This window comes from Nannospalax galili, unplaced genomic scaffold (genome assembly GCF_000622305.1).
Source record: "Nannospalax galili isolate Female #2095 unplaced genomic scaffold, S.galili_v1.0 scaffold127, whole genome shotgun sequence".
NCBI classification, from domain to species: Eukaryota; Metazoa; Chordata; class Mammalia; order Rodentia; family Spalacidae; genus Nannospalax; species Nannospalax galili.
The window spans coordinates 8,942,911-8,955,939 of record NW_008360326.1 but is presented as its reverse complement, the minus strand read 5'-3'; the positions used below and the strand labels follow the sequence as shown (position 1 = coordinate 8,955,939).

General features: G+C 39.5%; 1 protein-coding gene across 2 annotated transcripts in view; it reads left to right on the top strand.

Annotated features, from left to right (window-relative positions):
* Farsb (phenylalanyl-tRNA synthetase subunit beta) overlaps positions 1-13,029 on the top strand; it is a 73,596-nt gene that overhangs the window by 33,572 nt on the left and 26,995 nt on the right. For both annotated transcript variants that reach the window (XM_008825813.2, XM_029559989.1), the window contains 2 exons: positions 74-166; positions 6,034-6,151. In XM_008825813.2, coding sequence (XP_008824035.1) covers positions 74-166; positions 6,034-6,151 — 211 coding nt within the window. The remainder of the gene's footprint in view (positions 1-73; positions 167-6,033; positions 6,152-13,029) is intronic.

Sequence of the window (13,029 nt, the reverse complement as noted above, 5' to 3'; positions counted from 1 at the left end):
ATTGATAGCATTGAATACTAAATTTTAATTTAGTCATTGCTTTTCCACACCAATCTATGTTATGTGTTCTTAGTGTTCCCAAGAAGACATTGCTGATAAACTTGGCTTGGATATCTCCGCAACAAATGCAGTCCACATAAATAATCCTAAAACAGCTGAATTCCAGGTAAGAATTTTGAGTAATTAAGAATTGGGGTAAAGAGCTGGAGAGATGGCTCAGTGGTTAAGAGCACTGGCTGTTCTTGCAGAGGACCTGGGTTCAGTTCCCAGCACCCTCATGGCGGCTAACAACCATCTCTAACTCCAGTTCCAGGGGGTCTTAGGCCCTCTTCTGACCTCTGTGGGCATTGCATGACAATGATGCACTTACATATATACAGGCAAAACATTCATCAACATAAAATTTAAGAAATAAAGAATCGGGGCTGGAGAGATGGCTCAGCGGTTAAGAACACTGGTTGTTCTTGCAGAAGACCCAGGTTCGAATCCCAGTACCTGCATGGAAGCTAACAACTGTCTGTAACTACAGTCCCAGGGGATCCAACAGCTTCTTCTGACCTCCACAGGCATTGCACCACAAGGGTGCACTTACCTACACGCAAGCAATACACGCATATACATAATTAAAAATAATAAATAAAATTTTTAGAAAAGTTTAAAAAAAAAGAAATAAGGTAAAAATCAAGTTAGTAGATTTAGTAAATCTACATTTACATTTAAGTAAATGACTTAGAAAAGCTCTCTTTGGCTATTATACCCAGATGGTGAAATATTAGTACATTTTAATAGACATTTCTTAGATAACTTTGCAGTTGGTTCTGTGTGTGTGTGTGTGTGTGTGTGTGTTGGAAATCGAGCTCAGCCTCGTGCATGGTAGACAGGTGCAGCACCAGCTGATCTATATCAACAGCCTGCAGTTGGTTCATTTTTTTTTTAAAACAAAATTCCTGTTTGTTAGGAAGAGGCTCACTCTGTAGCCCAGGCTAGCCTGGAACTCACTGTGAGGCCAAGGCTGAACTCCCAAGTGCTCATACTCAGTCTCTAGTTCTTAAATGCTCTGCAGTAGCTGCTCCAGTCTCCTTTACCTGAATTTTACATTTCAAGTTCAACTTTTTATTTACTGTTGTCAGAATTCATCTCTTTTATTCATTTGTAGTAAATGAATTAAAACATATTCCTTAAGTCTCCATAAACTTACTTTGAAATTAGCCTTATATCAGTTTTTGACTTTGCTTCCCCGTGTCTTTCACTGCGATTATGTAAGCTTATAGAGTTGAAGAGTAGTTAAATGAGGTTGATGCTACAGATTGTTACAGGTTAAGGTGTTAACTATAAAAGGGGGCATTTCAAGGTTAAACATGTTTTCTAATTGATGACTTTAAATAGTCCCATCTCTTTCTCACATGTGAACTTTTTTTTTTTTTTTGACATGTGTTCTTCTATATGTCTGTTAACCTGGGTGTTAGAAAAAACTTACATCTTCTAAAGAACTGGAAGGCTCTGCTTTCAAAAAATGTAATGCTATTTAAAATAATTCCTGAGCTCTAATTTGAGATCGTTCCTTTGGACTATGGTTTTCACTTGTGTAAAAGCAAGAGTCTTCTGAATTGGCTTTTGGAAAAATTCTAAAACTCTTAGAAATGTTTAGTCTTTTTGAAATAGGTCTCCTTGTAGTCCCAGCTGGCCTGGAACTCACAGAGATCTGCCTGCCTTTGCCACCCAAGTGCTGGGACTACAGGCATGTACCACCAACACCTCAAAATTCTGAATTTTATCTTTAGAATTTGTCTAATCTGCTGTGGTAAATTAGAGGCGTACTAATATTTGCATAGACTGAAGCATCACTAAATCTTGGTGATTTCTTAATTGCTTATGCTAAATGTATCCCCTTCATTATCAGGTACGACAGATTTCTTAACTGTTCTGTTCTTCAGGGTTCGAATCCTGTCTTCTCTGTTTTGTATAAGTGGAAAGAAAGCAAACCAGAAATGCATTAACTGTCACCATCAATAGCTGTAGCTTAGTATACTTAAGAACCAGTATTTCTGCATAAAGTCCATTAGAGATGACAGAGAATGTCTTTTAGACTTGACAGTTTCTACATTACTTCTGCTCTATGAAGTTAGTTTACCATTACTAATATGGCTAACAAGTTTGTGTTTATTTATAGATAAATGAAATGAAATGTAAAGTGGTATGAGCCTGTACTTTCTCTTTCATAGTTTTTAACTTCGGGTTCATTTCTAATAGATATGTTAGAGAAAAGACAGGATAAGAAAAACATTATTTAGGTAAAATGTGTACATTTTCCATATGATTATTATAAACGAAGTTACAGAACATCCTCCCTTCTCCCCAAATATTCTCAAATGTTTGTCACTATTTAAATCTTCACTGTTATCTTTTTTTTTCAAGTTGGAATTCAGCTGAGGTTCTATATTGAAATTGAGTGATTTCTGAGTGATTTAATCTGTAGGCTGTTTGTCCATTGTTTCCCTCCCCTTTCTCCCTCTTCTAAGCTTTCTCCCCACACCCCTTTTTCTTTAATTTTATTTATTGAAGAAACTGGGTCTTTTGTTCTGTAGAATTTCCTCACTTAGGATTTTGCTGAGTGTATTCTGGTGGTCTCCTATATTTGTAATAAATTTGTAGCTAGATTTATAAACTTGACCAGATTTTATTTTATTTATTTATTTTTATTTTATGTCTATGCATATATTCCCTGCATGTAGGTAAGTGCACCCATGTTGTGCAATGTCCGTGGAGGTTACAAGAGGCTGTCCGATCCCCTGGGACTGGAGTTACGGACAGTTGTTAGCTGCCATGTGGGTGCTGGGATTCGAACCTGGGTCTTCTGCAAGAACAACCAGAGTTCTTAACCGCTGAGCCATCTCTCCAGTCCCAGATTCAGATTTTAAATGTTTATGCTGCTGAGAAAAGCTTTTGTCTGTTTGGGGGACAGTCTCATGTAGCTCAGGCAAGCCTTCAGTATGCTGTTTAGCTGAAGACAACTTTGAACTCCTGATCCTCCTTCCTCCACTTCCAAGTACTGACATTATAGCCATGTACCACCACATCTGATTTAAGAAAAGTCATCTTTAAAAAGACCAAACAAACAAACAAACAAAAAAGTACCTTCTTAGACTGGTGAGATGGTTCAGAGGTTAAGAGCACTGGTTACTCTTGCAAAGGACCTGGGTTTGGTTCCCAGCACCCACATGGCAGCTAACAACCATCCGTAACTCCAGTTCCTTGGGATTCAGCACCCTCTTCTAGCCTCTGTGGGCATTGCATGCATATAGTGCATTTACATGCATGCAAGCAAAACACACACTCATAAAATAAAAATAAATATTTTCTTAAAAAGTAGTAGCTTAGAGGACTGGTGAGATGGCTCAGTGGTTAAGAGCACTAGCCGCTCTTGCAAAGGACCTGGGTTTGGTTCCCATCACCCACATGGTGGATAACAACCATCCTTAATTTCAGTTCCTGGGGATCTGACTCCCTTGTCTGACCTCCACGGGCATTGTACGACATGGATGCACTTACATACATGCAGGCAAAACACTGGTACACCTTTTTTTGTAAGTAGCGTCTTAGGCTGGTGAGATGGCTCATTAGGTAGAAGAGCTAACAAGCCCGAGTTTGATCCCTGGAACCCACAATGTGAAAGGAGAGAAGTGACTCCTGCAATTGTTCTCTGACCACCTCAGGTGAACTGTAGCATGCATTCATGCATGTGTGGGCATGCCCGTGCACACACACACAAAGCAATATAAATAAATAATAAATAAATGTAAAATAAAAATAGCTTCCAAATCCTGGTGTGGTTTGCAGGTCTGTAATCCCAGTGCATGGGAGGCTAGGCAGGGAAAATTGTGAGTTCAAGCCCTCCTTGGGCTACATAGTTTAAAGCCAGTCTGAGCTATACAGCAAGACTTTGTCTTTAGCCTGCTGTGATGGTACATACCAGTTGTCCCAGCACTTGGGCAACTGAGGCAGGAAGATTGTCATGAATCCAAGGTTAGTCTGGGCTATATAGTAAGTATTGGGCCAGCCAAGGCTAAATAGCAAGGCCCTATCTCAAACCAACAAACAAAAGTAACTGCCATATAGTTAGCTGTTAAATTTGCTGTTACACCTCAATGTAGTTCCCTCCTTTCCGAGGAGGATATTTTCTGAGACCCTCTGGATACCTGAAAGTGAACTCTATATACTGTGTTTTCCCCTTACATATGTACCTATCATAAAGTTTACTGTATAAATAGGGCACAGTAAGAGATTAATTATAAAACTTAGTAATAATAAGCTCTAATGAACTTTTGTCAAGTAAAGCCTTTTTGTCCCCAAATATTCTATTATTGATTTTAGTGACCTTACCATACTGTTTTTTCCCTTTACTTGAGAGTTTTCACCTTTTAAAGGAAGTACTTTTTTTATTTCTCTTTGACGTGTCCAAATTGTTGTCATCACTGCTCCTTCACTTTGAGGCTGTTACACACTAAATAAGAGTTGCTTGAACATAAGCACTGAGATGCTGCCACATTTGCTGCAGTGAGGCTGCTAGGTGACTGAGGGGCAGGGAGCAGCACAGCATGGATGCTCTGGGCAGAGTGCTGATTCACATCCTCCCTGGGTTGAAGTGGCATAGCAACTAGAAATACTTGTGGAATTTTCTGCTTCATACTTTCAGATTGCAGTTGATCCTGTTAATTCAAACTATTGAAAGTGGACGGGTGCTCCTGTCCTTTGTTTCTGTGAAGGCCTCAGCACTTCCCCTTAGGTGGGAAAGTAAATGTTGAAGAAAGCACTGAGTTGAAGGCCAATAGCAGCTTGCTGGTAGAATGGTAGGAAAGATGTTCCTTTTTCCTTTAACAATCCAGCAAGTCCTTTGAGGACTTAGCGTGTACAGTTAGCTTGTGTCTTATTGAGAAGGGACTGCTTTAGGTAGGGTGTTCAAGGCACCTACTATATGAGAGGATGTATGAGTGGAGACATGAAGGAAGTGAGATAGCCAGGTTTATAACCTGGAGGAAGCACATACTTGACAGAAAGAGCAGGTAGGTGGTGGGAGATAGAAATGTGCTGTCTGACAGTACAGTGTCTCAGCTGGAGTTGCAGTAACCCAGGAGAACAGCAGGGGTTGAGGCTAGAGAAAGAGCCAGAGCCAGATCATACAGCATTATAGGGCATGACATTTACTTACAACTTGATGGAAAGCAGTTGTTGATTTTTGAGCAGAGGAGTTGGCTGATCTGGTTTAAGTGTTAAAGGATTGTGAAGAATAGACCCCAGGATTGCAGAAATGGAAGCAGAGATGATAGTATGTTGTAGTTTGGGGCAAAAGCTATGTGGTGCTTGGGAGTTTGACCAAAGCATGAGAAGCTCTTGTCATCCGTGGACCCCCTTCTGTTAGCATGATGTGTTGGAAGCTACTGTGTAGCCTAAGATGAAAAAGTTATTTCATATCAAAAGTTTTTTTTTTTTCAAAGAACTGGGAGGTAATCATATGACCATTAACAATGATGCGGCTGTACATGTTCCTATTTATTTTAGTTAATAAAAAAGCCGGGAAGTATAGTCAGAGCCCCCATAGAGGCTGTGTTTGTTTCCTCTTTGTCATAATATTTTAATTGCATTCTGTTTTCCCTAGTTCTGGTTTTTAAAGAAATGATTAGTTCATGTTTCACTCATTTAAATGCTTGTATTTCTTTTAATGTGCTTCAGTTTTTGGAAGGAGACAGTGTACAAAATTCACATATTTGCAATCTTGAAAGCCAGCTTGAATTTTAAAGGTGATAATGAATGCAATAAATAGCCCACCCTTAAGTAAGAATAGTCATTCAAGCTATGTTTGTTTCTCACTTAGTTTTTTAAATCAGATTTATTAGGGTTTATTTTGAAACTTTGGAATGGAGACTGTTTTCAGTTCTTTCAGTGGGAAAGGCCAAGGGTCCTTCTGTTTTCCTGCTATCAGTGGGCCTGGTCTGGTGATTGCTCTGTGGTTAGTGCAGTTTCAGTCTCTTCCTGTAGGTGGCGCGCACTACCCTTCTTCCTGGCCTCCTGAAGACCATCGCAGCAAATCGGAAGATGCCCCTTCCCCTGAAACTGTTTGAAATCTCTGACATTGTAGTAAAGGATTCTAGCAAAGGTAAGAATGAGTTGTCTCTGATTTGTATGCTTAAAGCATTTTTTATTGTGTAAATTTCAACTCTGTATAGGGAAAATAGTATGCTTGCTCTGGGGAATCCTGCTTCCAGCTCCTGCCTTGTCAGCACCTGGCCAGCTCCTCTCACCCTTATCTCTGCCAGTTCCTCTTAGTTTTAATGTAAGCACACTTGTGTTTTTTTTTTTTTTTTAAATAACATTGCATTTACTATTATCAAATACCCTAGGGTTTACATTTCCCTATTTCTTTCCTTTTTTGCTGTAGTTGTTTCATAATTTTTTAAATTGTTTTATTTGAATCAGAATGCTAGGAGAATGCTAGCAGATTTTCGGTGGTGAGGTCTCTCATTTTTTGGAATAGAAAGTATATTTTTACAAATAATTTAGTAACTATAAGGAGCCCTATTGAAATCTCGGTTGAAAAACAACATAGAGGGCTGGGAATGTAGCTCATTGGCAGAGCACGTGGCCTGGTATGTGTGGGGCCTTGAGTTTACTACCTCAGCACCCCCCCCCCACTTGAGGAAGGAAGGAAGGAAGGAAGGAAGTTATCGAAGGAAGGAAGGAAGGAAGGAAGGAAGGAAGGAAGGAAGAAAGAAAAAAAAAACACTACAGCACTCTGAAGAAATGTCTTTCTTGCATCCTGTGATTTATATGGATGTTACAGTGGTCTGGTAGATCATTGATCGCTCAGCACCATTACAGTACCAGTGATTGCAAAAGGGTTTTATAATTTTTCTCCTTTTAAGTACTTAAATCCAAAGTACATAATTTAGTATAGCAAGTTTTTTGGTCTAATACTTGGAATGTTTGGTTATTTAATAAATATAAATATTGTAAGTATGGAAACCTGATTGTCCTGGAAGTCTGTCTCATTCAAAGTTCACCGCGCTTCTTTCTTTCATGCAGATTCAATTGGCTGTCTGGACCTGTAAGTGCAGTGGTCCCTGGGTGTGCAGAGCCTCAGGTTATTCTTTTACCAGCAGCCTTTTTTGGGCCCTGGATTTTATGTTTCAGTCCTTTCAGTGATTATCAGTGGCTCTTACTATAGACTGTAGTCTGTACAATTGTCTTTGGGTGGCAAATCTATAATAGAAAGTAGAGAACATTTTTACTGTTAACTGCAAAGTTTTGAGGATTCAGTCTTTTTCCACTGAGAGTTTGTTATAATGTCAAATTGTCTGTTAACTTTGACTTTCACCTGAGTTCTTTGAGTTTTATATTGTCTAGACCCTCGATGGTGTGTTCATACTTATGAGTATAGCATTAAGATAGTCACACTATGTTTCTTTCCTTTTTCAGCAGTAGGCTTCTTCCATAGCTGCAGGGCTCGCCAATGGCTCTGCAGGGCTGGGCTGGATCTCAAACACGTAGCTCAGAGTCTGGCAGATGAGGGATGAGGGTGAGGAGCAGTCTGGGGTTTCTCGCTTGCTGCTGCGTTTGGCTGTAGGCATGGAGCACGTTGTTGTGTTTCAGCCCTGGGTACTTGTGCCATGCTTGTTGTGTAGTTTTTAGCTCAAACATTCACATTTCTGTTGTTCCTTATTTCATTAGGAAGAATACCTCTTGTCCTTGTGATGGACCTCTGTGGTACCTGTTTGTAGTTGAGATTGTTGTGCTGTTTTCCCCATGATTCATTTCTACTTTTGCCCATTGTCTTGCACTCGCTTGCTCTTTTTCTTTAATGTTTTCTGTTTTCTCAGTCAGGATTGAGAAATGAAGGGAAATAAATTTACTCAGTGAGTCTGCCAGCTTGAAGAAAGGTTTCCTTTCACCGAGTAGGAGTATGTTTTCTGTTTAGATTGGCCTGGATTTTATTTCATGATAAGAGCTTTTCTGCTACAGTATTCTAAATATGTGTACATGGGTCCTGTTCTTGTCTTCTGGTGTGCACAGAAGGTTCTGCAGGATCTGTCAGAGAGGCAGCACTGCATCGTGCTTTTATAGACTACAGCAGTTAGCTTGGGTTTACTTGTGCTGTGGTGTGGTGTGCTGTGGCTGCTTAACTTGGAGTTATTTGAACTCTGTGTCTCCATTTCTTCATCTGTATGCTGGGGATAAGCTGGGGATAGTGATAGATTTACTTTATTTGTCATTGTACAGATTAAGTGACTCTGTGTCTTGGAAAGTTTCAGCAAACAGTAAGCAGTGACTGCTGTTGTTCTTATTAGAGTGGGAGCAAACCCCAAGGCCAGATGTCACTGTCCTGGGCCAGAGTCATTTTCTAATACAATAACTCAACAGCCTCAGTTGGCAGTGAGGCATTAGGGAGGGGGAGCTTCTATCCTAACCTTTGACTTCATTGGATTTTCTTCCTTTCTGTTTTTTTTTTTTTCCTCAGAAACTCAAGCCATACTAATATAAGACTTTACTTAGACACATACAGAAATATTATTTTTAGAGTATCACTCATTTTTTAATATATTAACATGTCTTTTTTACTGACTGTCAAATCAGCCATCTCTGGATGGCTTTCTTTTTTTTTCTTTTTCTTTTTTCAGAAGAAATATGTTTATTCAGATAATTCACGTTCCAAAATAATATTTATGAGCAAGTAGTTTTTGATTATTATCACTTGAATTGTCAATTTTGATGTTCTAAGGATGACTTTTTTTAAATGATTTGTTTCTTTTTATTTGTTTGTAGTTTTTATTTGTTTGTAGATTTGTCAGTATGTTTATTGGTGTGTGTAGTGCCTGTGAAGGCCAGAAGCGGGTGCCAGAGCTGCCATGTGGGTGCTGAGAGTCGAACCTGGATCCTCTGGAAGAATATCAAGTGCTTTTAACTCCCAAGTTGCCCCTCCAACCCCTATGATGAAACTTCTGAAGAAAAAGATTGAAACCATCAAAAGTTAAATGGTAGAGTTTGCCAGTTATGAAAAATTCTCAAATTCTCATTTATGAACAGTCCCCAAAATAAGAAGTTCAAAGAAGTTGCGTGTAACAAGCATCAACTGGATGGTTTCATCCTGTACAATATTACAAGAGTATTTTTGAGTTCCTTTTGTTTGCTAGAAATTGCTTTAGAAGACAGGAGAAGGGGTTGGGAAATGGCTCAGTTGGTAAAGTGCTTGCTGTGCAAGTTGGATGACCTGTAAAAGCCAAGCATGGCAGGATGTGTCTGTAGTCCCAGCACCAGGGACACAGAGGTGGCAGATCCCTGGAGCTCACTGGCCAGCCAGCTTAGCCAAGTTCACAAATATACAGAGTGCCCTGGGGATGTAGAGGAACGAGCTGATGCTGCCACTTGCTTGTTCTGTAATATTAAGTGAACCCTGGCACTCCTGGCCTCATAGCTGTTTCTAGTTGCCAAGCATATTTCCCACGTGGAAATGAAGAGGGACTCTGAATTTCTGTATGTCTTCACAAGCTCTGTCTGACTTGTGTTCCTGGGAGACTAGATGAAAGCTAATTCCTGTTCTCCTGCTTGTCCTAGTTGAACATTTCTTACGCTGGTGTGGGCTGCTCACTGGTCATCATCATGAATGAAGCTGCCAGGCTGCCTGCTTTGAGACTGCATCAGGCGTACATTTCCAGCACTGACTTCCACTGTAATCAGACACATTCAGGTTGTTTAGGGCTGAGCCAGACACTGCATTTATTGAGTCGCAAGATCCAAAGTTGCTGTAACGTTTTTAAAAATTAGTCATGACTCAAGGGACCAAGCTGATTTATCCCTTTTGTTGGGCACAGTGGTGTGTTTTTGGAACAAGAAGTTGAATGCAGACGCTGCCCGAGGGTACATCTTTCCTTTTTGTAGCAGGGAAGGCAGCGGTGCAGAGCGGACCAGGCTGCTTTGTGAGTTCCTGGCTGGTTTCAGTCCTTAACAGCGCATCCTGTTCAATGTCAGGAATAATCAAACTATAAACAAACTGCAGGGTGAGCAAAGGACCTAACGGTGAATTGCTGTTCTTTCTGCTTAGAAAAGCAAGCACGTTTTGCAAATTCATTTCTCCGGCTTTTTAGACACAGATTGAATTCATAATCACAGTTCCTCCTTTCCTGGTCGGGGAGCCCAGACGCCTAGAGTCTCACAGAAAGACATCAGTCACAAGGAGCAGGAGACTGGGGAAGCTGAGCTTGTCTCTGTAAAGGAGACTTAGATGAGCAGGATGTCATCCAGTTGTCAGTTTGACAGACTGCTGTGGGTGTTGTAATCAAATTACCATACACTGGTTTCAACTGCAGCATCCAGAAGGACTTGCATTGTTGTCATAGTAGGTAAAAGGAGTTAGAAGCCCTTGACCTCTCAAGACAGGGCTCCAGGCAGCCCCACTTTCTTCTTGAAGCATGCTCACCCTAGCCTCTCATTTTTTACTCAGACCTTCCTCTATCCTCAAGGAAGCTTAATCTGGTTTAAACTGCATTTTCCCTACCTCCAAATCCCAGTTTAAATAGTTTCCAAAATTTTATGTCTTCCTGGAAATTTGTGTGAGAAAGTGGTCTGTTTCTCCTTGTCCTGCCTAGAGCAAATCCATAATTCTCTGTTTTAAACTTTTAATTGAAATATGTATTTCAGGTTCTTGTTTCTTCCTCCTCCCTTGAGCACCACGGCAGCCACAGAACAAACTAATTGTGTTGTGTTTGTGCCTGGGTTTGCTTTTTCAGTTTGCTGTAGGTTCATACCTATGCACACGGATGTTTGTGTTTATCGCTCTTATGCTATAAAATATTAAAATATAGGGTCTTGGGTTTGATCCCCAGCACCACAAAAATAGACATATAAATAAGTAGAATACAGGGGTTAGATCTTTATAATTTTTTGTTATAACTATGTGCCCCATAAAACAATAATAATAATAATAATAATAAAAGCATTTATTTCATTATGGGCTTGTGAAATACCTCACTTCTGAGAAATTGTCTATTAATTCTGGAACCCTCAAATAATGGAAGGTTATCTAGCATCCACATGTGGAATGCCGGTTCTGAAGAAAGCTTATGTCATCAGTCTGGATTAATTTAATTTCACTATTTCATATTTTTGGCATGCAGAATTTCCAATTAATAATTCAGAATGCATGGTGTAGGGAGCACTGGCATGAGTGGTTTTTGAAGTAGCACCACTCCCATGTGTGGTGGCAGCGATGCTGTGTAAATAGAGCGTTTTTAATATAGAAAGCTATTTTAGTGTGCTTGGTTCCACAGTTAAGATCTGCTAACGTGAGTATAATGTGCCCTGTCATGCATTCAGTATTGTATTTTTTTTAATAGATAAAAATCCATTCCAGGTTTATGCTAACTAAATAAAAGCCAAGCCACAAGAATAGAACTTTTCCCCGTGTGCATTGAGAAGTTTAGAGATCTTCATGTTTGTTTCTTGGCTTTTCAGCATCATTTTAAAAGAAAAAGCTGTGCTTTGGTGAGACAGTGCAGAAATGTTTTGAGGACAGTTGTTCCTGTTTTCTTATATTTTTACAACTGAATATGTATTTGTAATATTCTTAGGTTTTCATGAATGTTAATTTAAGAATGACTTTTAATTTGAAAAATAAGGTGTTGATCTCTTTGTTGTTCTACACTTAGAATTCGCTGCTAGACTTTGTGTGTACACTTGCAGCCGTGCTTTACGTTTCTGTGTGCAACTGCAGGTACACATGTTCACACAAACGAGGCTATACTCTACCTATCTCCCTGAACCACTTTTTCTTTCTAAATACATGTTACTGGCCTAATTTTTAATGGTTATGTAACATTCCACCATATGGAAACAGAATTTATTGACTTACTGTTAGGATGAATGTGCAGATTTTTACAAGACTTTTCCTAAAATATGTCTGTTGTAATGAATGTTGTTCCTTTGTACAAATACATATTTTTAGAAATGAAATTTCTCAATTCATAGGTTATATAGCTAAGTGTTTAATAACTTACTAAGTTCTTTCCTAAAAATATATATAGTTTTTGTTTTTATCTGTTTATTGAGATATGCCTGCTGCGTGGCCTCCACTGTCTTTACACTCTGAGCCTGCTGCTCTCATCTCCTGAGTGCTGGGATCACAGGCACTAGCCACCACACCCGGCAAAGTTTTGATTTGCATGTATTAACTGTGCATAAAAAATAGGTTTTATTATTGTATTTTCGTGCATGTATAGAATGTATTTTGGTCATTTTACCCCCCCCCCCCCCCATACACCAGCCTTTCTCATCCCCGTCCCTTCCTGCTTTTGCTCATCTTTTCCCAGCTGGTCTCCTTTCATATTTTTTTACTTATTTTTGTTTCACTAATTAATAGTCCTATCACCAGTGTATAAAGGATAGGGTTTTCGAAGGCGGTAGATTTTTTTAGGATTCTTGTGGCTTTCTCAAATCATTTAGATCACACTGAAATTCTTCAGGATATGAGAACAATTTGCAGTATGAGTTATGGTTTTGTGGGTGACAATACTGAAAAAAGGTGTTGTTCAGATTAGACTTAGGAATGAAGGTGATTCCATTTCATTTTTGGAGGTTGCCAGGCTGTTGCTCTCAAACTCGGTGTCAGCTCTTGATTATCCTAGAAGTCTTTCTGGTCTGTACACTTCTTTCTCCCAGCATCTTTATTTGGGTTTCTGGGTGGATGTGGGAATGAGGACTGTGCTGTGTATGTATGATAATGTTTTCAGACACCACTAATTTACCACTAATCATTGGTACTTTGGTGAAAGAGGATCTATACTGTGCCGGAGCCTATTCCAAAGCCTAGGATTATATGTAATAGTCATATACTGGGGACGTCATGTACCAGTCCCATTTCTTTGCCTTTTTAAAAAACTCAGTTGTGTTCTTTGAGCTTACAGGACTGTAGCTAGCCACCCCTCCTTTGGGTGGTTTAGATCAGCTCTCTCTGGGCAGTACTTTGAAGTCTGTGAAATACATGGA